Source organism: Calonectris borealis, chromosome Z (assembly GCF_964195595.1).
Source record: "Calonectris borealis chromosome Z, bCalBor7.hap1.2, whole genome shotgun sequence".
Classification (NCBI taxonomy): Eukaryota; Metazoa; Chordata; class Aves; order Procellariiformes; family Procellariidae; genus Calonectris; species Calonectris borealis.
The window spans coordinates 6869437-6895222 of record NC_134352.1 but is presented as its reverse complement, the minus strand read 5'-3'; the positions used below and the strand labels follow the sequence as shown (position 1 = coordinate 6895222).

The following is a 25786-nucleotide window of genomic DNA, read 5'->3' as shown; positions in this document are numbered from 1 at the left end:
TCTCCAGAACTTCAGACCTTTACCGTGAGCCCATCTCTTACTCATGCTTTACTCATTTCCCAACATGGCTATTACTGCTTTTCAATTCAGTCTTCCTAAATCCCTGCTTTGAATTTGAGGTCATCTGGAGTGCAGAAGTGGATGAAAGTTAATGTATCATTAATCCATAGCAAGTACATGCAAGGGTATAAAATATTCTGTATATTCAAAAAACAACACATCCTCTTTCAGGTTTTATTGCATTAACTTATCATTAGTTGCATCGTTAACCAGTAAACTTGGATTTGCATACAGCAAATAGATTGCCACATTTTGTTCCAAGATTGCAAATTTGTGCCATTTTTGCAAATTTTAGCTTGGTATTCCTTTAGTGCAGCAATAGCAATACAGCTGTGGCAGCACACAGCTCAGTTCAGTTGGCGCCTGAGAAGGGAAGGGCTCGCAGTTGGACTGCTACTCTTGCCTGTAATTCTGTCAATCCACAAGACAGCTCAGGTATGACTATATAGAGTTGCAATCACAACCACAAAATGCTTCAGAGAAACCGCGTTTGTCATGTGCCAACACAAGATGTAGGATCTGTACCTGTTCCTTCTGCTTGTGCAACTCTTAGAAGGGAGAACACTACATATTTTTCGAATTGCATAATCTTGATCCAAGGTATGCTGTCGTACTGGAAAATGCTCTTCTCCAATCCTGCATTCTCGTTGTTCTCTCATTAGTACAGAAAAACAGATGGCACCCCTCCTCTGAGCTGCACTTAAAACCACAGCCTACGCCACCCTCACCTTTCATGCAATCTGTGCAACAAGTATAGATGGGGAAGCTTGCCAGATGTTAGAGCCACCATTTATGATGTTGTTTAGATAAAAGGATGCAGTCCCAATGTGGAAGTACTTTTCTATAGTAGTGGGCACAACTTAGCATAAGTCATATTTAATCACAATTCCATTCACTCCCTGTGCGCCTTCCAGCACCTCTACATAACATAAGGCGTAGAGACTTGCTTTGGCCGTAAGCTCCTGTATTTCAGAAACTCCTGCTGCTGTCTTCTCAGCCACCTGTGATAGCTGTTATCTACTGTGTCAACTTATGCCAAATCCTACAATTGTGTATCTGCCATTTTCGGCTACTTTAGCATCTAAATCATTTGGTAGTAAGCATTTCACTACCCAGTCTAGGACTCAGAGCAAAGACTGAGTGCAAGAAAAGACTATTTTCCCTGACATGTCTTCTGATAGAGCTCTTCTGATATTGGAACCTATTTATTGGTTTTTGAAAATGACACAGTTCAGGCTGACAGTTTAAGAATGAGTTGTGATAAAGCTTTACCAAGTGTGTGTCCCCAAAGTCATACTCTCCTCTGCCTTCTGACAGCATTTATACCTTGGTCAAATGTCAAGGTATTCTTGGTTTCTCATGCCTCTTTTGCATGAGAAAAAGAAAGCAAAAAGAGCAAAATGGCTTTAAGATTCTAACATGGGAAAACAGTATTGTCTTCATATCTTAGTAAAAGAGATGAGATATCAATCTCTTCAAAGCCAAAATTTTGAAAAACAAAGAACTCATCCTGAGGCAAACACCTGCCTAAAGCAGTCATTTCAAAACAACTGAAGTTTGTCGCAGTTTAAAGACCCTGTTTTCAGATACTTTTACTAGAGGCAAGTATTGAGTGTCCCCTCCATAGATGACACTTATCTCTGCCTATAATAATTTCTAACGCTTGCATGCAACCTAGTGCTGCTGAACTTAGGTATTGCCAGAAATGTCCTATTTACTTTGCAGCTAAAGTAACACTGTTGCGCAGCCATGCAGCTAGTAAGCCATGAATATCCTGTAAATGTAATATAAAGTGGAAAATAAAAAAATCCCAAACTAGGATGTATCCATCAACGACCTGCATTTTGGACAAAATGAAGAACTGCTGTATAAGAAATAATTTTAAAGTTTGAACAACAAAACAAACAGGAAGAGGCTTGTTTGTCTGAGCTTCTTCAACAATAAAATGCTGTGAACAGGAAAGGCTTTTGCAATACAATGTCTTCAAGTTAATAGTTTTCGGATTCTCAGAAGTAAAAAATTCCTTGGGTTGTTGCACTGGTATTCCTAATCACAGCTAAACATAAGAGATTATTAATTAATCTGATAACTAGAACAGCTTTCAATGAATTGGAAATGTGTGAATATCAAACAAAGACCATTATTTATAATAAAATCCTATAAATATTAAAAACTAGAATATAATTGCTTAATATAAAAAGTTATCAGATGATTCTTTGCATATTTTGAACATGTATACACCCGACAGTCAAAACTCAAGACTCCTTAGGAATTTCCCTCCCCCCAGTCTAGGAATGGCACCTTTGAAATCCAGAAATGAGTTGCTTTGATGCTATGTTTGGAGCAGTGTCCACATTTAAAGTTAAAGAAATAGATTTTGCCTCTCCCCAGATCTCCTGCACTTAAGGGCTGTATGTGTGCAGTGTGGTCATCATCACACAGCTCTGTACTCCTCTGAACCTGCCTGGTTTACAGCCAGGAGTATTTATTTGGCCTAAACTGGAGAAATCTACTTTTCCTGGCTCCGGATTAGAAAAGAGTTTTGGACAAGTACTTCTGATGGTGATTTAGATACGCAGGTATATGTGAGATCATACAAAGGTAATAACTAATAATCACTTTCTTTCTAAATTCTGGGTAATCTGGATCTATGAAACAAGTTTTTCAAACAAGAATGACAAGTTACGTACCTTTCAGCGTGTTTTATTGCCATCTTAGCTCATTCTGATCATACACCTTTTCAGAACAACAAAAAGTACTGCTGACAGACAACTCTCTCAAATGCAGTCAATATGAAGTCATATAGTTGTCTGATGTAAACACACCTGTCAGGCAGTATTAAAATAAGTTACTAGATTACGAAAGCTTGCAAAATTATAGAATAAATGTTAATGACAAGTATTAATAATGGTAAACTAATCTTTAGTAATAGCGGGTGTAATCTAATTTAGTCGTTTTCTTTAACTTTTAGAATATTGGGCCATGCAACTTCCTTATCTGCAGACTCCTAAGAAGCTAACAATTCACTTAGCTGATTCAGCATCCTTGTATTACATGCAACAATAGCAGCAGAGCCTTTAGAATCTTTCTGTCACAATATTGAAAAAAGTTGGGGAATGATTTACCTGAGACTTAGATTTCTAAAAATGAATACATATGATATTTTACACAGAGTAGTCCAGGTTCTCAAATCCTACATCTGTGCCTTCTCAGCAGCTAGTCAGACATCACTACAATTATGGTCCCTGCCTTTATTCAGATCTTATCTTAACAATAAAAATATTGATAGATTATTTGAGGAATTACAAGTTTAGAAAACAAAAGCTGAATGTAACTTAGGCTAGAGATCATATTTTTAGTATGCGAGTATAGCTATCACAAAATGACAGGAATTGTTCAGACAGTAAGAACTGAAAATACTTTCGTAAACATATCCTAGAATCACAATGTTCTTTATTCCTTAGGTATTATTGCTATTCCTAGATTTATCATTTTTAAGTTTCATTTAATAGATCTATCAAACAAAAAATTAAAAGCCTTTTCAACTGCATGGTGTAAAAAAGCTCCCCTGAAACTCAGATATACAACAGACACCCTTTCAAGAGTTACATCAGGAGTGTCAGTACTGACTTGACATTAATAAGTACATGTCATCTGGAGTTAGTTACATTATGATCACTAATACTGTACACGACGGTCTGTTTGCAGGAGGCGGGGATGTCCACTAAGAGACAGACTATCAAACGTGCGAGGGGAGACTTCATGACACTTTCCCATCTTTTCCTGCCAGAAGTTCTTCCATGCTTTGCTGCCTGGTAGTAGGGCGCCGGGGACACTCTCCAGTTGCTACTGCACAAACAGAATGCTGAAGGCCATCACGACACAGCAGACAGCCACGTAGGGGCTCTTCCGTTCACCTGAGGGGAGGGGAAAAAACGAAAACAAACAAAAATTCAGGCATGACTAAACAGATCTAGGCTGCTCCTAGCCTAACACGGTAATTACCCCATTGCACATGCAAATTAATATTCAACATTCCTAGCTGGAGAAATGCTGTTACAACTACAGTTGTGTATTGAGGGAGAATATTCATGGGAGTGGGAAAACTAAGATGTAGGGTAGGATATATTGCTACATAAAGACAGAGTTGGACCTGTTTGCTTTAAGCAAAGGTCAATGCAAGGACTTCTCTCTTTCTATAAACCATCTTTTCCGAGATGCAGTTTCCAGGAAAACAGCAACAACAACAAAAAAGAATGTATTGCTGCTATCTCTTAGCACCAAAGAGAGTCAGGAGGCAGGCATTGTAAAGCTGATCAAGACACCAAATCTTTTACTGGCGCTGTTCCCAGTTCTGCCTAAGGGCTATCGCTGCTCAAAAGCTGTTCCGTGTCAGCTGAGGTGTACCTCGATGCTGTCTGGCCATGACAGCTGCTATACGCAGCGTGCATCTTCTATGCATGGTATCATGTAGGAGCCAGCTAACTGGCTGGGGAGCTCACAGCGGCCCAGACGTGGCCAGATGCCTGTCTTTTTTCTTTGCTAGAGACATAACATTGTTAGCATGTGGAGAGGGTCTGGTCCACAGATTTTCAGGTTAGTGGTAAAAATGGTCAACAGATTACAGAAGTTGCACAGGCACCTCTATTTCTGACTCTTTCAAATTAGTGTTACAGTTTTCCAGGGCAGACCGTCGATGAAGGTTAAGTTTACTCCATTAAGAGACTTGTATTTGGTGGCAAAGACAATTGAGAAAGATCTATTCCCATCTATTTGGTCCAGAACAAAATTTTACAGAGGTCTCTTGTTCACCAAATAAACGATGAAAAAAAAAGGAATCTTAGGTAGGGAACTGTAACACAATCAGGGGAATATTAGTAATGTTAATCAGACTGCTACCTATTTACATGGGCACTTCCTCCATTTAATTAGCCAGGCTTTCTTACTCTTCTACTTAAGCATTACTCTTCGTGAATCCACTAACTTCTCCCTGGAGAGCAAGTGCCCTACACTGGATGGTACTTCCAGCCTACAAAACTGTCAGGAACTGTTACACAGCAATGACTCTTTAAAGTGAGAGGATTCCTGTTTTTACACATTCAGAAGCATAAAGACAGAGCTGGAGCTGTTTGCTTTAAACCAAGTTCAATTTCCTTTTGCTGTGCAAGGACTTTTATCCTACTATTAACCACCTTTTCTGAGACGCAGTTTTCAGAGAAACATTAAAGAAAAAAAACTGCCAAGGCTCCCACGTCTAGCGTTAAGGTGTAATCCTCAGAAAAAAAAGTCTCATTTACCAGCAGGACCTGCAAATATAGGAGGAACAAACTTTCCATAGCAAAAGAAAAATAAAATACTGGTAGTGACACCTCCCATAAGCAGGAGTGCCTGCCACAGTGACATTACAAGATGTTGTCATGATCTGGCATATATTTAATTAAACTTCAAATAACTGAATGAATTAATGTCTGCAGTTTCACATCTGTTTAAAATAAATTTTTGAGGAAGTCCACCTCCTACAGTTTAGAGTATTACAATTTTCATATGGGTTATACTTTCCTGCTCTTAATTTTCTTAAAAGAGAAATCACCATGTGGCAGGATTAAACATCATTTTGCACAACTTTGTAAATATGTAACCACTTGCTGGTTATTAAAATCTTATGCGCATGTGAAAAGGTTGTTTAAACATACTGGGCAAGTTCAATGTAAAGGAAGCCAGTAGGCATTTTCATTTTTGAAAGCCTGCACTTTCTAGATGTCTTTGTGATTAACACAACTGAAATGACAGGAATCATCTTCAAAGCCCACTTCCCATACTGAGGAAGTTATGTAAGGAAACGTACAGGAGGAGCGTTAAGATGCTACCTCCTTATCTGTTAGTCTAAAAAGAAGTCAAATTGGACCACTCTAGATGTAAGTTGAAAAGAAATTAGTGTTTTACATGAAAAAGAGAAAAGGAAGCAGTTCAGTATAGGGCACGAGTGCATGCATTACCTTGGATGCAGCAAATGCAAACATGTTAACGTTAGTATATGATGGGAAAGCAAGACTACATTCCAGATGAACTGCAGTTCTTAACTTTATGAAGTTGACAGAGAGCTCATAAAACCTCGTGTACTCTTTTAAATAGTTTTTTAAACTGTTTGCTGTGCATAGCTAATAGAAAAAACATGCTTGCACTTAATTAACTAAAAAGAAGATGGTAAGGTAAGGTGCTCTCTTCGACCTTGAACAAACTTCAATGCAGCTGAGTTTTTACATTTGTTTTTGCTGGTATAGCTCAAAATTCATTTCTGACAGCTGCCACCTTGCCAGTATCTTTCAATTACAATACTAAAATTCGTTCTGCTATGTCTATTATCTAAATAGGACAATATCTGCAATCATTTTAACAATAGGTCTTCACAAAAAACTCTTTCTTGCGTCAATGCTTCTTGACATACTGAGAAATATATGTCATGTCCCTTTCAATGCTTGAGAATGCAGAAAAGGGAACAGTATATTTTTCCTTTAGGTTCAATGACAAGTAGGAAGATCTAGAATTACAAGTTCAATGTTTCTGCTCTGCATTAATAATGCAATTTGAAGAACACTGTTTTGATGATGGATTTGTAAGTTTTTAAAAATCTTGGATATACCTTAATGCTAAGACTGAACTTCTGTTGCATATTCCCATTTCTTTCTCAAGATAAATTCGGAATAAGGATTAAAATAAATATAAAGATCAATGTTATGGGAAAATGTCTAAAATCAGATAGAGCTGATCAGCCTCCATATAGATGCCACTTGACACCAACAGCTTTGTGTAATTCAAAAGTGCACAGAAGCTAACTAAAGAAAGGAGAGAAAAAAGATATTTATGATCAAACAGAACCTTACTGCATTATGAATTCCATGTTGTTTTATTACTGTAAGGTAAATATCTAGCTTTTGTCAGTAGTCCATTAGAATTTCAAATAGACAGCAGTTTATAAGGAATTATTGATTTCTTTGTGTGTTAATAAGAAGTATGCCCTTGATTATTTCATGTAGTAAAAAGTGCAAAAGGTTTTTGCAAATATAACACCACATGTATGAATCGACATTAGAAAATGCAGGCTCCCATGACGCTAAGTAAGACAGTCATACCCTGCCCCCCCACCTTCACTATATTTCATGGAGATAAAACCTGCATTTTTTAAGATGATATGTGAGTATGGGTTTCATTGCTACATGGAACCATTACCCTAATAAATAATGCATACTCTAGAAAAAGCACTGGTCTTAAAGATTTCAAAGGAAAAAAATTACCAATCCTGGCGCATTTCCAGAATATTCCCAATAGTCTGTAAAGATAAAATAGATTCATTAGGCTCTTGGTTTAATAAAATAATTTAAGTAAACTGATTTTCTTCCTTCTATGCTAAAACTATCCAAATAAACCGTAGTTTGTCAACTTGACACTCTTCGCGACATCAGAAAACTTCAGATACCTGCACAGAGGGGTACAAGCTGTGAACTAAACAAGTGGCAAAGCTCTTTCTAAGTCTAGCAAGATCTTTTGCAAGTAAGAAAAACAAAGATGCATTTACTGAGTCTGTGTTCCAAACCTAAAGATTCCATCAGAATTCTACATTCTACATTAAAAGTACCCCAGACAGAAAATTATGTAAAGAAAAAGAAACAGAACTAGAAAAATACTGGAGTAGGAAATACCAACAGGCCTCCATGTCATTGTATATGGGAAACTTTTTATGTTAAGATTTTGAAGTAAGTTTTCCTGCAGGTATGAGAGATGATAAACCTGAGTACTTTAAATTCAATGCTTTGTAGTCTCTCTTTTGTATTCCCTTAGTGACAGTAGATAAAAATTTTCTAGCACAGCACACTCATAGGTGTAATCTGATATAGAATACTTGCATTGAAATAAATACCAAAACATTTCTTCAGGTTTGTTTTTATTCTTTTACGAAGGTTTACCTTTCTCATGTCTCTCTAATGCTGCTTGCCCAGGACATTCATTCTCACAAGTGAAATAAAAAAAGGAGAAAAGCATGGGCACCAAAGGGATATACAAGCATGGGCGCCACAAATTTATAATTTCTCTATGTAACTAAAATAATCTCATACTGACTGCTCAAGAGAAACAAGCTGCTTTAGAATCTGAGGAGGAAGAGGGGAAGAAAGCATCCTGAACTAGAAGCCAGCTTTCAGCCTTTCAAATGGTCAAAACTGTGTTGAAAGTTTGTCAACAGGAAAGTTTCCTTCATAGTATGACTGGTTGCAATGCAGTAAGGACATCTGGATTCAACTATATTGTCTATTTATAGATTTATGGACTTAAAAAAACTTAATTATTTTTTCTCCTTCTCCCGATATATTTATCAGCATTACATTATTTGTGGGGTATTATCTACTACCTGCTGTGATGGCAGTTCTCCAAGTGTTTTCCCACAGTGCTCTGAACCCATACCCGCAATGATTTGATTATCTGTTTTCCCCCTTTCTTGGGCTCTAGCAATTGCCTATTTTTTTCCTGCTTGAATGCACACAGGTAGTTTTCGGTCATTTGCTCCTGCATACTTCAGCAGCCAACATATCCTGCACTTTTTAAAAAAGAATTTCTGTGCTACTTCATATTTTTTGGCCTCTTTTATGGTTTTAGTTTACTTCAGCATCAATCCCTCTTTCATTTTAGCACCCTCCCCCTATTTCTGAAACAGAGTCTGGTGTCGGGAGGTGAGAACCAAGTGTTCGAAGAAGCAGCAAGTGACTGAGGTTTTCAAATTCAAAGTGAAATGCTTTTTGACCGATGTACCTCTTGTTGACCAATTTATCTTGAAAAACATTCCAGCATTTTCACTTTTAGAAAACAGGTTTTTTCATTTGTGCTTTAGATCGTTTTACCTCAAGCCAAAAGTATTTCTGTATAGTCAAAGATCATTTTTTCTGCTTTTATAAAGCTCCACAAGCAGAAGTAATAATCCCTGCATGTAGACCACCACAGTTTTCCAGGCTAAGAGGTCACACAGTAAAATAACCTGAAGACATCTATGCACTTTTTGAAGATGCATGCAGGTAAAAAGGCATTCATGTGTAAAACTTACAAAGCAAAATAGACAGCCCCATAGTACTGTGTGGATGGCGCTTAAGACTCTCGAAACTGTTGTTACCCTCTGTAAAATTAAGATCTACAGACTTTTGCATGCTGCAAAACCAACAGAAAAACTTCCACAGCCCAGCATCTCATGTTGCCACCTCTCAAAAATGTGCCCAGGAACTTGAAGAAATAAAACGTTACTGTCCTTTTCATATGCATATTTGAAGAATCTTACCTGGGAAAAATAATACTAACTCCTTCAGGCAGTCTATAAATCTGTTGAATTTGCCTCACAATCTTAGCAAGGACATTTCTTTGCCTTCTCAGGGTTTTTTCGACCGTGTGTAACAATGTAAAGTTATAACTGAAGTACTGTACATTGTTCCTAGCCCTAGAAAACCCACTTCTTGGTGAAAATATGAATTTTCCTTTCTGATGTGGGAGGTGCAAAACGGTGAGAATATATGGGTTTCATCAGCTACCCTTACTGCAGTTAATAATTTATGAACTTAAAGTCACCACTGACATGAGGACTGACAAGCCTTCCAACAGATGACAACAGTACCTTTTTAAAAGGCTTGTGCTGCTATTGGAACAGCTCAGTACATCTGTTTGTCCACATAGTCTGCTGCTGAGCAAAAGCAAGTTGAAATCGGGACCTTCTAAACAGCTATAATCACAGTCTCTGGATGAACTGGGGAGCTCACATTGGAAGAAAAACCTGTGTAGGCCTTCTGCTCTCCTGAATTTTTCCATGACTGTTCATCTCAGGTGCATAACATGCACCTCTTCAAGTCAAAACCTGTTTGACTATTACAGAAACGATGCTGCCTTGAATGAAACTGCTCCAAAATAATTCCTCCTGAAGCAACTATTCAAAGTAATTGCTCTGTTCCTTATCCTCCCCTTCAGGTTCATCTTCATCCTTGTTTTGATGCAGGTGAAACGTGTCAGTCTGGCTTGCATACCTGCTGTTTTCTGGCAAGTCAAATGTGCACGAGCTCCTGCATATTCCTGGCTTTCAGCGTTAATGTTAAAAGCACTGATCATGAAAGTGGCGTTAGTTATCTGGAGAACAAAAAACGCAAAGAAATGGAACCCAGTAAGACGAGGAAAGATTAGTGGGGCTTTAGACTTTGGCTGCTAGACTGGGAATGCTGCAAAATGCAGCTGACATGTGCTTACCAGGACAACCCACCGCCACTGCAGGAGGGGGCGTGGGAGATACCCCACTGAAATGCTTATGGCAAGTCGAAGGAAACCTCCACTGCATATAAGCTAACACATCTTTCTGGTTAACAGGGAGGAGAGAATTTTGTTGTGGTACGCATTCTCTTCTAGTTAGCATGAAACAGTAAATCTCCACTTGCTTTCCCAACCTTAAATGCTATTGCTCAGGACAAAGCACATGGAAACACTCAAGACGCATCAGGGAAAATGAAGGTTTAAAATTCTGTTTGGCTTGGTAGGAAAAGACACGTTTTGGCAGAAGTCAAGGGGATGAAATACAGTGTTGTGAGGATGGGTGACATCACTTTGCAACACAGTTTCTCAACCAACAGAAACATGTTTCTTTACTTACTATCAACAAATTTAAATCTTCACCAAAGTTACCACTCACTTGGTCAGAAATATAGTGAGTAACTATCAACATTTCTCCTGTCACTTGTAATATTTTATTGCTACTTTTTTATGCTATTAATTTGGAGCAGGAACAATGAGGTAAGATCATCTCTGTGGTAAAATGAAATATCACTAGAATTTATTTTATCCAGTATGTCTAGACATTTCCATTTGAGCATGGAATATGTTAGTGAAGAGGGACAGGGGTTTAACAGCATATGAGCTCCATGTAAACATCTACCATTCAGGAAACAAATTTCATTGCTTCCAGGCCAACGTTTCACTCTCCAGTACAAAGTAGTCTACATACGTATATATAAAACAAAAATAAAATAGTATGTCCAACATCTATATAAATACAAACCTACAGATCAAACGCCCAACTCCTCCACTGTGTCAGCACTCTTTGAAAACATTTTATGAAGAGAGTTCTATTGTACTCGAGACAGATTTGCCTCAAGAATAAACAGAGGAGCTCCAGATTAAAGGAAATACTCCTTGCCAAGAACAGCACTAAAATTTTAATCAGTAAAATAAATATTCTTACTTCTCACTGTGTATACCTCATTGACTATTGTGTTATCTTCCACTAGCAGACACCCAAATTCCCCTCGTTCCCCCCACCCAGTCCTTCATGAAATCATCCTTTCTTTCCATCTTTTATCAAAAGAAATCTCTCATGTCACTGGCAACCTCATGGCCTCATATGGAAGGACAAAAGCATTTTCATGTTGGAACTCCAAATCGAAAAAAGGCTAGCGTACTCTGGGTATCTTACACTGCTGAAAGAAAACTGGTGTGATAAAATAACAATTCCAGAGGTTTATTACAACAAAGATTTTCAGAAGACAAACACTCAAGATTCTCGGTGACAAAAGTCTACCCAAAACTTGGCACTTTTTCTGAAAATTAAATGCAGAAGTGACAGAAGATACTTAGGGAAAAAATATTTTCTTTAACAGCAAATGATCTAATGGAAAAAGAGGACAAGTCAAACACCAGCACCCAAAAGCCTGTCTGTTTTTTCCAGCTAGAACATTACCAGCTAGAATTACCTCCTACTTCTGTAAATATTATCTCCTTTGTATCAACCTTAGGTGACAGTATTACTGAAATACTACGGACGGCCTCAGTGGTTTCTAGGTCAAAATTGCCCAATCATTACTTTAAAACCACAGCATTTAAATCTCAGTTCTGCATGCTGCTCATTGCACCCAACATCCAGCCACTTTCTTCGTAGCACAAAGAAAACTGGTAAGCCAAAAGGTGAATCGGTATTTACAGCGCAAGTGAGGCACTGATTTGGCTCCATGGCTGAACCCATTTCCCACCACCCCAAAAACTGTGCTGCCGAGCATGGCAGAGAAGAACTGTTTTGCAGCATTGTTGGCCCCGCAACATTAAGCGGGAGAACGGGGAACAGAAAGAAGAAAAACACTGGTCACCTAGGAACATGTGCTTTAGGAATAAAAGTGAGAGATGAAGTTAGAGTGACTATAGGACAAAAAAAAAAGGTTACGTTTTGTAGAAGCTTTCAAAAACTCTTCTACAAATTCCTTCATCTTAGAGAATAGAAAACAATGATTTAAAGAGACCATACATACGGATAGTTTTGCTTATTCTAAAAAATATTTTTGATTTTTTTTAGTTATAGATTATTGCTAAAGCTGTGTTTCAAACTTGTACCTCCAAAACACCTATCTTGAAAACAAGAAGCCAGCTTCTGCTGTTAACATTTTGTTACCCACCCTAAGAATCAAAAATAAATCATTACAGCAATAGCCGCATGTAGGAAAATGTTTTCTTCCTGTCGCTCATTTCTGTATCTTTAAAAAGCACCTAACGAGAAAGTTGCAAATCTAGAAAACAACTAATAAAGCAATATTAGCTGTCTTTGTTAGTTAATGAATTTGTACTAAAAAAATGCAACTAAGTGCTTGCAAATACCTTATTGCCTTCTATTGTAAGGTATAAAATGAAGATTTTTGTCTTTAAAGAAGAGATAAAAATAGGATTTGTATTATCACACATCATTAGAAGATACTAAAAGTAAAATGTTGCAGTTAAAACCAAACAGCTTGTGTATTTTTAAAATGATCAGACTACATACCCAGTTTTATTTTTGTCCAGTAAGCTGGGAGCCAAGGATCTGATATAGGCACAGGTACATATGAGCAGCAAGATTACAGTCAGTAGACTCTGGAAGTTGAAGATGGCAGACTATGGAAGAAAATCAGAAAAGAAAAATTACATCTTTGCAGTGCAAAACTTCCCTCACTGCATAAGATGGAGAAAATAAGTTATCTCCTAGACAATACCCATTAAGAACAAAAATGAAACCTACCATGCCAATGAGCCAAAACTCTTTTAACAGCCTGTTGCACACAATGGTAGAAGAACAGAGTTTTTCCTTCTCAATCCATCCCAGGAAGGGTAAAGAAATAGCAGGAAAAATGGTAACCTTACAGTTTTGCTCCCAGGCACCTGTTCCAAAGCCAGTTTGTGGAAACCCATTAGCAGCAGGCTAAGAGTTACAGAAAACAGATGTTCCCTCTCGGCCAAGAATAAGAGTAACTGCGGTTTGCATCAATAGAATATGGTGGTGGTGGTGGTGGTGAAGGTGGAGGTGAAGAGTAACTAAACCAGTGGCAGCCAAGACAGAGAATAACAAGAAATATGTAGGAGGATTGTTTTACTGCTTTATGAAGACTACACCCAAAATTCAACAGATTTGTAGAAATATATGCAATATATATTAAATCCACCTCAACTACAAAAAGATAACTGGTTAATTTTATTTTCAAATCATCTTTTGATTTTAAATTTTAAAATATCTATACTATAAATACATTTTTTAGAAGTGCTAATTATATGGAAAATGCTGGACAAATGAAGGAATTGCCTTAGGATGGAGAAGTAAAAATCTGTAGTTCGATAGTCAAACTAATCTGCTTACTGGCAATAAGAAGAAACAATTCTTGAGAAACTGCTACAATATCTGGCTATTTGCTAAAGTTTAAAATATCAGTAAAATACAGTAAGTGCATCTCACAAGCATTTTTTTTTAACTAAAGTCTGAGGCTTGTGTGGCCAACATGTTCTGTAATCATGAACTTATAAGCAACTATCCTTGCTTATGTGACGCAATCTTTTCCAGAAGCATAAACATTATGGGAGGAGACAAGGTACTCGTGTAAGGACTGCTGTAACTCCATAATCAAGTACAAAATCTGGAAGAAAGATGATGATGCTTATTTCCAGCAAGGGCCACATCACCATTCCCATAAGTAATGCACTAGCAACATTTTTTTTTTCCAATAGGTTCACTGGTATTTTTAGTAGAAATATTTGCCTACTAGTCCTTGTGATTTGTAGCTTCTAATAATTACTCCCAAATCTGAGACTTAGATTCTTCTAATAATGTGAAAATAATCCAGCTGCATGAAGCTGCAGTTTTATTGTTTTGGGGTTTTTTTAACGTAGCATGTCTCAACTGACATTGTGGTCAACTTAACACCACCAGGTAGTATACTAGGCAATTGCCTACTTCAAACAGCCTTATTTTCTCTTTGCTCAGCTACCTTCATTTGCAAATCCTATTTAGTCTGAACTCCAAAAAAAAAAGGCAAAGCAAATACAACAAATCCACTCTTCGTTCTGGAGCTCTGACGAATTTTTGCCTAAATATCTCATATTTTTTTGTAGTGCTCAACCCAGAAGGCTGAGCAGTAGTATTTAATTAAGTGTAAATATTTAGCGCTTATGAAGGGATATTACATTGCAGTTTCCTTTTTCAAGCAGAACTCGATGGGATTTAAGAGCACATCAGAGCTCCCATTTCCATAGCCTGAGGCACATCTCTGTTGATCTATGTGCACTTTCTTCCTGTGTCACAAAATTCTAACGTTTTGAAGCTCCGATAATCAAATTTCTCTAAATAGTTAAGGAGAATTATAAAAAAAATCACAATAGTTAAGGAGAATTATAAAAGAAAATCACAATATTTCAGTTCAGTACTGCACTAACAGCAAATTAAGAGACAAAACTGAGAAGCTCTAGTAGAAGCAAAGCTATTGGAACACCCATGATCCTTCTGATACTAAGACCTCGAGATCTAAGACCTCATAACAAAAAAAAGAAAAATAACCTTAGCTTATGTAGAAGTCTCCATGAATCATATGAAGCAATACCGGAACATGCATACAACTGCCAGCCTGAATACATGTATTAGACAGGGCCGGATACACAAACTAATTTGAATGTCTAAGTTAATGGGGTCCAAGAGGCAACCCTTGGGTGGGGAGCTACCCGTCAAGAAGGAACAGCATAGAGAGGCTCAACTCTGCCTCCACAGCCTGTATGAGAGATTTCGCGGGCATGCCCTCAAAGGTGTGCTACTCTCCCCACTACTTCTGCCCGAAGCAGGAGCCCTTGCACCAGCCATCCTTCTGCAAGAGCAAAATTCCCACGCCAGTTCCCCCATTCCTCACGCCCTTTCTATGACAATAGCCTGCGAGACAAAAAAGGGCCAGGGTGAAAAGAGAGAAGGTAGGTAGTGGAGAAAGGTAAATGGCAACTCCATGCAGCAGCTGACATGCAGGAAGGTTTCTGTGATGAGTGAGAACATGCAGAGGGGACATTACACGAGTGGAGCGGTGATCCAACACCCAAAGCCAGCCCTCAGGTCCTGAAGGTGAGGCTACCTGCTTTTCTCCCGAGCCACAGCATTTGCTAAATCATGTTTAGTTTAGTACTTTAGCTTAGCTAACCGAGTCATCACTTCTGTTTTACTGTGTCGTAAATAATGTATAGATTATTCACAAAGGACAAAACACTGCCCATCATCACCAGTAGACTCTTGCCTTTGTACTAGGCACAAGCTTTTGCCAACTTCAGAAACCAGGGAACTCTCAGTTCCCCCGCAGAGACAACTCTTTCGACCTACGAGAGGCAGAGTCTCCTGGCTCCTGCGGGTCTAGGAACGCGACGGGGCCGGATCCAGGGGTGGCTGCCTCTCAGCAAAGCCAGATACTCCCTATCAACTGATTAATTCGATCAGTCCTCCGGGAGAGACAGCTGCTCTCGACATCTCACAGCGCAGTGCCTGCCAGAGCTCGGTTCCCATGAATTCCTGCAAGCTTTCTCCTGCAGCTGCTTCCCAAGGAGGCTGGCGGTATCGAGTACTTCAACGCACGAAAATGGCAGAAGGGCACACTTGCTTCCTCTTAAGCAGGGACTGTAAATGTATACTCATGAAATGTGTTATTAGTCAATCAATAAAGGCAGCATATAATTGTTCTTTGTTGGGCTCTTCATGCTTTTCTCCAGATATGCAGCGTAGGGCATCGCTGCAATTACAGACGCCATTTCACTGAAATGTGCTCTGAATTACACATTTATCTATATAGTGACTTTAAAAGGACAGACATGCATATTATCAAATTCGTTTACAACTTTAAACTGGAAATGAAAATTTATTTCTGAAGTAGATGGCTTTACATTTCACATCTGAAGTAATTCTTACGGCCCAGATGAATTTACATCCAGCTGCTTGAACTGATGTAATTAAAAGCTGCTATAAGAGCCATACGTTACTCGGAATCCCTTTAAAAAATACTGCGCTCACATACCAAGCTATTTGGAAAATGTCGTAATGTAGGAGGGTTGCAGTTCATTTGGTTAAACTGGGTTCCTCTGATCCAAAACTAATTAATTGGAATTTTTCAAATGCGTTGACTGGCTTAATGTAGATCCTGTGAGCCTCACTCCCATTACAAAGAAATTTCATCACATGGAGAAACTGATGCTATCTTTTAGACTGTGTCCACATGCTGGTGAAAAGACAACTAACTTCCCAAGATTCAGATTGCAAATGCAGAAAAGAATCAGCACGGGTATTTTATTCTTGTTTTAGATAGTGCAAGCTGTGGCTTTAATTATATATGCTGAAATTTTCTGCATTTGGCACATTTCTGACATGGTGGAAACAACTTAGTAGTTACATTCTGTGCTACTTAAGTAATTACACTTCTTTCCCGCCTCCCTCTCCTGTGTGTCGACTCCAGGTAGTTGTGGAGCACTATCACATCACCTGCAGCACTAATAAGGTATTGTATTCAGCAGAACTTGCAAGAGCAAGTTTATTCATAAGTCTTTAGAAATTTAAGACCATGGATTTTAGCTTTGAGAGCTACATGCCCAAAGGCTCTTTTAAATCCTTCCCAAAATTAGACCTTAAAAAATGCCTCAATATTATTTCCCTGATCATATCGTATCTTAGTAAAAATAATTCCTTATAATACACCACAGAAATAAAGAATGAATACTCTTGAAAGTTTTCTTGTGTTCAGATTAGCAGTGGTGGCATGTATTAGAAATACTCATGCAAACATACGGTAGTTAGAAGACAAACATTACAGCCAGAGACATTTGAATGTATTCCCATCTGACTCTGCATCTGAACAGCGTAGCTGCCAGCACAGAGGATACTGGGGCAAAACAGGGAGTTATAAGGAAAGAAATGGTCTCCAGATGCCTCTGGAAGACACCATCGGCGAGTCTGCTACAACACAGGAGCAGGAGATGGTGTGATAGCTCCTTTTTCTGGGGTGACGAGAGAGGGAAGGAGGAGCTTGTGGATGGAGTAAAATCTCTGGAATAGTATGTGGTAATAGAAGTTTAATATACTAAAGTATAAACTAACGTTTAATATACTTTAGTAAGTGTTGATTTAGAGTGAAAAATTTCCTATGTGGTTGAGAAAGGGAATCCTGATGGGCCATAACATTTGCACAGCCCCTGTCAACCTGGTTATTGACAATGTTGTCAATCCTGAAATTTAGTCAGCATTAAATTTACTACACTTGGGGAGAAGAGGAAAAAAAAAAAGGCAGCTCAGAGTTCTGGTTATCAACAACTCTTGCACTTTATAACAGTACTTAATCCAATGTGCTGAAAGAAAGGGCACACTCAGATGATTGCCTAAATTTTTTGTGATCACTGGTAAATGTGTATTTAGCCTCAGCAGGCATAGCCACAATAGATGCACTGATCCTAAACTTTTTTCTACAGTGAAAATAGCCAGGACCTACCTCTGTACCTTTTATACGCTCCATCACTCCTACATTCTCTGATTCAGATACCGTTTTGTTCCATGTCTTTACCACAGAACTATGAACTACTTAATGATGCAACCCTTGGGTGGCACTATAATAAATATCATCTTAAGTTTTGATGCAACCATATGTGTCATGGAAGGTCCCGCTGAATTTCCCCTTGCCTCTTATACTTTCATTTAAAATAAACCACCTCTAGAACCGTGATATGTTCTAGAGGAAAAAAAACCGAGCAGGAGGAGAACATAAACCCCATGCTGTTGTCCCCCTGGGTTGGTAGAAAGCCTAAAACAAAAGCTCTCCTAGTTTATCTCAACAGACCTATCTCTGAAACCAAAGCTTAATCTTCACTAGACTCTCAGTATTTACAAAATGATTACTCTATCTCTGATTGCAGCGTGACCATGATTTCATCTGTGCGTGCCATGAAAAGAGAGGCCATCGTAGTGCCAGCAAGTTGTTAAACTTTGCCCCACCGTTACTATTACAATAATCAATTTATGTGGGCAAACACAGATAAATTATTGGAATATTCTAAAGAAGTAATAACTGCATTTGTGTAATATGCTGCAGAATATACAGTCTTTCTAGAACAGCTTTATTTTATTTTTTCCTCCTCAATATTATAAAATTGATGGATTATTATGTTCTCTGGAACCAAAGAAATAAATGCTGATATCCGATCATTTAGCTGCCTTTCTCGTATTAAAATGTGAGCAAGAGCTTAAAATGTGAGCTGTAGTTAAACTGTGGTTAAGCAAGAGCTGATAAAAACGTAAAAGCCTATGTTAAAATAGTAATGTAGGCTTCAAATCCCATCATAGAAAAGTGAAATCAATTTATGAAATTTTAATGAAGAGGTCCTTAAAAACCTGAGAGAAAATGGTTATTATCTAAGGTTTCCATTAGGTACTGCAATTCTTATTTCCCCAGTCTAAATCTAATTTTTAGGAGTATAATATTTAAAAAAAATAATAGGAAATAAAACATGTAGGATCACTCCCAACCTGAGTGTCAAAGCAATTGCTAAAAATTAATTAAAACATGCACATAATTATATTATTTCCCAAGCTATTCCGAAATAATTTGTTTTCCCACTGCTGCCAAATGTAATCTGATAAAAATGAATGGAAAATAAGCATTTGTAAAAGAGGCATGCTAATTAGAACTATAAGAAAAATACAAAACTTGCAAATCAGTTAAGTTTGAAGTGATTATTGGCAAAACTACACTGAAGAACTAAGCAAGAGGTGTTTAGACAAAACTGGTTTGTGCTTAGTAAGTATCCAAATACTGTCCAGTTAGCAGTTACTGGTTGCTCAACATGAATAGGTTTTTTTACTTTAAGTTTACTGCACTTTCACCCCAGTATTTAGTGCCAAGGAATTTAAGTACAATATTTAACGCTCATTCACATTTCTGTCTAAAATATTCAAAGTTGTGTCTAAAATATATATTTTTGAATTAATAAAATTTAGGCTAAGGCTTGATTAGAGTAACAGGGAATCTTTCCCCTAGACTTTCCTGAAGAAGTATGTTGTCTAATATAAGCACAGCACACAGGAACTAACATGTATGCTTTTGAGTCAACTAAAGACTAACACATCTGTTTAAAACATAACCAATCTCTTTAAACAATTAGACAATGAATTAACAGATGGAAACAGTTGTCCTCTCCTACAAAAACTCTCTTGACTTTAACACATTTAGTTTTTTTACTGCAACTCAAATCCACAGACCAACACTGAAATGACACCTCAAGGTGATGATGTTGAAATTCCATGCTCACTTGAATTCCTTCTTCTTTGCCCCAATACTTAGATAACTTTGAAACTTAGATAAGCTTCAAAATTGAACTTTTGGTGTAAGCAGCTACCACATGCAGCACTTCACCAAAAAATATTACAATAAAAAACGAAGTGAAAGTTACAATATTAAGCTTTTTTAACAGGGTTACTGTAAACATAGGTGTATATGCCCACATACTTACTCAATAAACTTATATGTCTTTATAAACTTTACTCAATAGACTTATAAGTCCATTAAATAGACTTATGTTAGATGTGGCAGTAAAAGCTTAAGATATCTTTTCCTCCACGTCTTCTTTGCAGATTACATAGTTTGCAATTTTACAGAGATTTTTTCTCTGCTCTCTGCCCCCATTAGATAATACGAATAATTTCTATAATCCTCTTTTTATAATGCTGAAGCTAACTATGTTCTCCAGAGTAATAGGGAAGCTAATGGTAGTTTCTGGTAGTTTCTATGAACAGAGTAGGTGATATTTAGCCATTGCAACAGAGCTCTCTAAGAGGACAGAAATCTTGATTTGCGTCTCCTGCCCTAAAAATCTGTACATTAGAGATTTCTAGAGTGTAGTCAAACAGAAGGAGAAAAATTATCCATGTAAAGAAAAACACATCTTCTCCCATAATAAGTTCTGGCTCCTCTTGCTGTTCATCGAAGAAGTATGCCTAATTATAAACTTATACCATTCTTATGTTTTTGATAATTGAGCAGCATAATTTCTGTCAAATTAGCTAACTCTCCCTTCTGAAGTTGCACAGCACACTGCTTAGTTTGTTTACCTCAATTTTACCAGAGAATCTTAAGAAACAGTAAAAACTGTGTGTGTGAATGGAAGAGGTAAGAGTCATTCCAACATGCCAGCACATTTTGAATTAGATGACATCCTTACTCTAATAAAAGTGGCATGTAAAAAGCATGAGTTTGTAACAGAAGGTGCTACAGGAATTTGAACATGGACTTGGAAGAAGGTCAAAGTTCTCAAAAAGGGAGATATTGAAATATTTTTGCTTTGTTGTATTGAATACTTTGACATTTGTGATACAGCTAACAGTCTATCTGCCAGTGTTTGATAAATTTAAGAAAATAATGTTATGGTGAAAGTTCTACTATCATACCAAACTCACAAGCAAGAATCAAAAACTAACTAGAGATTGGCTCCGTAGCACAACAGGAAAAAACTACATGCCTTCTATTTCTCTGAATGTCTCTTATCCCCACAGAAAGCCTGTGCAATTCAAAGCTGAACTGCGTTCCTCAACACCCTTACGAAAAGCCTAAGAAGTTGCTGCATGCAGTAAAGGGATAGTATGTTTTGTCTGTTCTAAAGGCTGCACCAAAGAATTAAATTTATCTAATTTACCTAAGAATTAAAAAAAAATCAATAACATTTTATGTATACTATTTATACACTTTTTTTTTGTTCATTAATAGTAGAACCATCTCTTTAAAACATGAAAAAACAATTCTTCTCTATCAGGAAAAAACTTAGTCGAGAAATAATGAAAAGCTCTGCTAAGTCCCATGGCACTGGGCAGACGTACAGCACCTCTGTTGGTCTCTTGTTTAGCAGAGTTCAGGTGCGTGGTTTGGATTCTTAGCATCTGTAAGACAGGTAGCATTTTCAGCAAGATGCCAGCTGTTTCCACCTTCTTTCCCTGGTCACGAAGCTGAAAATGAAAGCTGTGAGTCTGAACGTATTCAACACTGTAGCTATTACAGCAGATGTGCATGGTGTCTCATGCTGCAGCCAATCAAAAAATTAAATCGTGATATTTACTATTTTGTGATAACTTCCTTTTTTGTTCAAGTTAGAGTTTGGATCATGAGTGGAAAATCTACAATGTATAATCAGCCCATTATTAATTTCTAATGGCCTGTGGAAAAACGTGATCCCCACTTCTCATGTTATTACTGAATAAAATTCAGATGCTTAATAGTAGACAGAATGCCAAAGATGTTTAGTAAGAACTCCTCGGCACTCAGGAATGAAAAGGTTTCTCACAACTGGTGTCATTCCTGGACTGTTCAGGTATGTAGTAAAATTTGTAAAAGGAGACTCATTGCATCCTACTCTTCCCAAATCAGGTCAACAGATGCATCTTACAATGGCAGAAGAAATAGTTTCCTCTGCTCTATCACAGAAACAAAGAATTGATGATGTATTTTCACATCTTCTTGTAAACTAACACAGAAGTATCTATACTGAACACTTTGAGTAGTAACTCACAACATGCCTACTCCACAGCAGCATTACTATTTACAAGTGCAGTTACAGACAGTATGAGATTTACTAAGCACCAATACTAGCGTAGTAAGCAACATACTTCACTGTCCCTACCTAGCCACATTGCCTCTCCTATTTCTCCTTTCCTCTCTCCTTTTCAATTCTCTGACAAGCTTGTTACTCTGATGGGAGGAAAGGTACACAGAGAGCAGATCTTTCTTGCTTTCTCCTCAATTAGCAGTGTTTGCTCCTACTGCTAGGGACGTGCCAGAGCTGCCATGGGGGGCAACAAGTATTGAGTGCAGGGATGCGAGTCAGTTGTTGCACGACTGGTGGCAAAGGAAGACCTAGCATCCTCTTGCATTACAGCTTTGGTGTAAGAGTAAAATCCTCAGATTCCCAGCTAAATCAGATTAGCTGGGTAGCAAAGGCTTCATCAGATAAGAAATTTGTTACTGCAGCTGTAACTCCCTGGAATTGTAATTGCTTCTCATTCAAAAAATTCAATGCCTAATGGCATTATAATACTGATATGCAAAAAGTTGTCCACCGTTATTCCAAAATAAATTCACAATACAAAGACCCTTTAAGACCGTAAGATGAACTAGATGTTTTGAATCCTAGATGTTTTAGGGCATGATAAAAATGAAGCTATTAGCAAATTTGAATCAGCATTGATTCCTGCTTGTAACTCTGAAGAAGCCGAACACAAAACTTTGTACTTGAAGACTCCTGAAGACTCTGTTGCAGAACAGTGTCTCAGATTCTGGTATGTTTATATTTGAGAGCTTGGTTTGGATCAATATTTACTAATGAATGTTTTTACAATTAGTTATATGAGCAATTCCCCTCCCTTCTATAAACACCATTCTAAGACAGCAACAAAGATTGTGACAGAAATGTTTGTCCTTATGGTAAGTTCCCAAATCAATTTTTTGGCAGTAACATGGGGCTCAAGGTCAGTCCTAACCAGAGGGCGAAGGGAAAAAAAGCCACCTTTGTGAAGTTTTCTGCAATTCTTTTTCTTCACCACCAAATTGCAATTACAGTCACAAAACATACCTACTAAGATGATTTTTGTACGTGTACTCATGTTTGGCTGCAATTGCACATTTTTGCTACAAAGGAAAGTGAAGACCACCCTTCAGCAGGTGAGAGGCTCATCATTAATTTTCATATTACTTTAGGCTTCTTCCCTCTTTCCACCCACCACACCACATGCGTGTGGCAAATTTTTCAACCCCACTAGGAAAAGTTTGTTGAGTTTTCATATACAAAATTTCAAAAGTTGACAGGATAAACTCACACAATGATCTGTGAAAGTCAGTAAACATATTCTGCTTCTAAATAAATTAAGCAGCTGTGTCATTATACTGCATTCCTTTTGTTCCCAGTAACTTTTTAATCCATTGAGCAGCTTCTACCCACTTTCAAAGTTGATTTAAGTTAAAATAGTATTTTTCTTCTACCCACTGGCAGTGAATAGGAAAAAAATAAACACGAGTTGTGCTTTTTTTTAAAGGAAAAGACAGGTAGAAGCCAGCTTATATATATTCTGTTTGGCAGCAGCTGGCCGTTCACCCAGCACAAGCTTTGACTTGCGTAGTAAGGATGTGGTAAGGAAGCCCGGAGACAATGGGATGGAAAGTTCCAAGGGATAAAGTCCTTTGGAAATTATGCTTCAAAAGTCATATATTCACAGAGCTACTGGCTTGCCACAGTGGCAGCTCATTTTCTTTGGAGAAAGAGAACAAATTGGAGGTGTAGCTCTACTCTCTTCCACTCAACGATACACAGACAGCAGCTGTTTCCCATCTCACAGTCAAGTGTGAGCTCAAAAGAAAGTGTCACTATCACCCATGACTGCTAATCCCGCAAGACAACAATTTTTTTTTATAAAGACTCATGACACCAGAGGTAGCATCATGAAGAATCCAAAGTCCTGGATATGCCATGAGGGTTATTGTTTTCCCTGAGGAAATTCAAACACCACAAGATGAGGAATGTTATTTTCATCTCCTTTGACATAAAATCACGAGAAAAATCTCATTAAAAGATCCTACCTTACTTCAGGTTCCTTGAAGCATACTGAGTAACCTCTAACAAGCAACATGGACAAGCAGATGAAAAAATGCTCACAAGATCTCTTATGCTTTTTGCTAAACATTAGTGTTATATTTAAGTGCTAAACTGAGCAACGTAAACGTCTCGCTGATCATCAAGGTTCTCTTGCCTTTCTTCTACAATCTCAAATCCTTTTAAGTACTATGAAAAACAGCAAGGTGATGTTGTACTTCTATAATATCTACCTTTTCAAGGCACTGATTAGAGGTGAGTTATTCACTTCTCTTTCGTCTCATTTTCTGTATGTGTGTTTTAGATCTTCTGAGATAATTTATGCCTCTTATCATGAAAACCCTTTGTTCACTACTTGAAACCACAGATTAGAACAGGTTCATCTGAAAGATCTGCCAAGGAATGCTCAGGTGAGCAACTTCCAGCAATTTCCTGCTGGTGACAAGATCTGGAGTCCAGGAACTTTTTTTGAACTGAACCATAAGAAAGTTCAAGAGATATTAATCTTTTAATAAATACGTGGGAAGTACAAAAAGATTCAGTGGAAGTTGTACAGTATACACCACTAGTGATGGATAACCTGTCAAGGTTGGGTTGGATGGGGCTTTGAGCAACCTGATCTAGTGGAAGGTGTCCTCGCCTATGGCAGGGGAGGTGGACTAGGTGATCTTTAAAGCTCACCCTTTCAACCCAAACCATTCTGTGATTCTAAGAAAAATTTTGAAAATGCTCATCCCAAAATAATTCCGTGTTTAACTAAAAGTTACATACAAACCTTTATTTGTACAGGGAAACCTTTTCTTCTCTTAGCTATTCCTTTGTTTTTCCTTTTAATTTCAAAATCATGTATCTGCACTGCTCATATAAAGATCTTCACCTTAGCTGAAAAAGATTATTTCACAGCACAGCTTTAACTCTAACCCAAATACAAATCTTTCATTTATAGTCTCTGTACGTACAACGAAAAAAAGGCAGAAACCATAGAAATCATAAATGGCAATGCTAATAAGCGTCTAGGTCAACTCTATGTACACCATTCATATTTTCATTAGCAAATGGACCTAGGCCTCTCCAGGACGCTATTCCTGAAAAACGAGAACAGCAGTCAACGTCAGGATTCAGCTTACTCCTCAAGAAGCGCGACGTCAAACAACATACTCATTAAATCAGAAGGTCAGAAGAAACACTATCCTGACAAGCCACGCACCGCAGGCCAGAGCACGGACTGCTGCCCCACGGAAAACCCGGGCTAGGCCCGTACAGGCGGAAAACGTGTCAGGCTGGGGGCGGACAGGACCGGTCTGCGTTACTGCTAGGCCAGCTGCTGAGCAAGGCTTTACGGTGGGACTGGGGCGGCTCCGTTCCCGCGGGCTCGCTGCCTCGCGGCGGGGCGAGGGCTTCGGCCTCCGAGTGGGTTCAAAGGCCCGGCCCGGATGGGATGTGAGGGGCCTCCGGGGCGCCACCGGGCCCGGGAAGCCTCGCTCGGCAGAGACGCGGCTGGCCGGCAGGCGCAGAAGCCGGCAGAGCCGGCGGGAGCGGGCCGGGCCGGGCCGGGCCGGGCCGGGCCTGGTCCCGCGGCGACCCCGGAGCGGAGCAGGCGCCCCCCGCCCGCCCGCCGCCCCGCGCTTACCATGGCGACCCGCTCGCGGCCACATCACACTTCCGGCGGGCGGGGGCGGGGCGGAAGCGCGCCCACAGGGCGCCCCCTTCAGGGGCATGGGCGGGGCCGCTGCCGGGATTGGCAGCTGCCGATGTGAAGGACGACGATTGGCAAGAGCTGCCGGAGGGAGGCGGGACG

General features: G+C 38.6%; 1 protein-coding gene across 1 annotated transcript; it reads right to left on the bottom strand.

Annotated features, from left to right (window-relative positions):
* Positions 1 to 220: 220 nt before the first annotated feature.
* On the bottom strand, positions 221 to 25721 carry TMEM167A (transmembrane protein 167A). Its single transcript, XM_075137754.1, has 4 exons — positions 25619 to 25721; positions 12875 to 12984; positions 7353 to 7387; positions 221 to 3977 (listed from the first exon to the last, which is right to left on the bottom strand). The coding sequence occupies exons 1-4, from the start codon at positions 25619 to 25621 to the stop codon at positions 3907 to 3909; spliced, it is 219 nt and encodes a 72-aa protein (XP_074993855.1). The 5' UTR covers positions 25622 to 25721; the 3' UTR covers positions 221 to 3906.
* Positions 25722 to 25786: the final 65 nt, after the last annotated feature.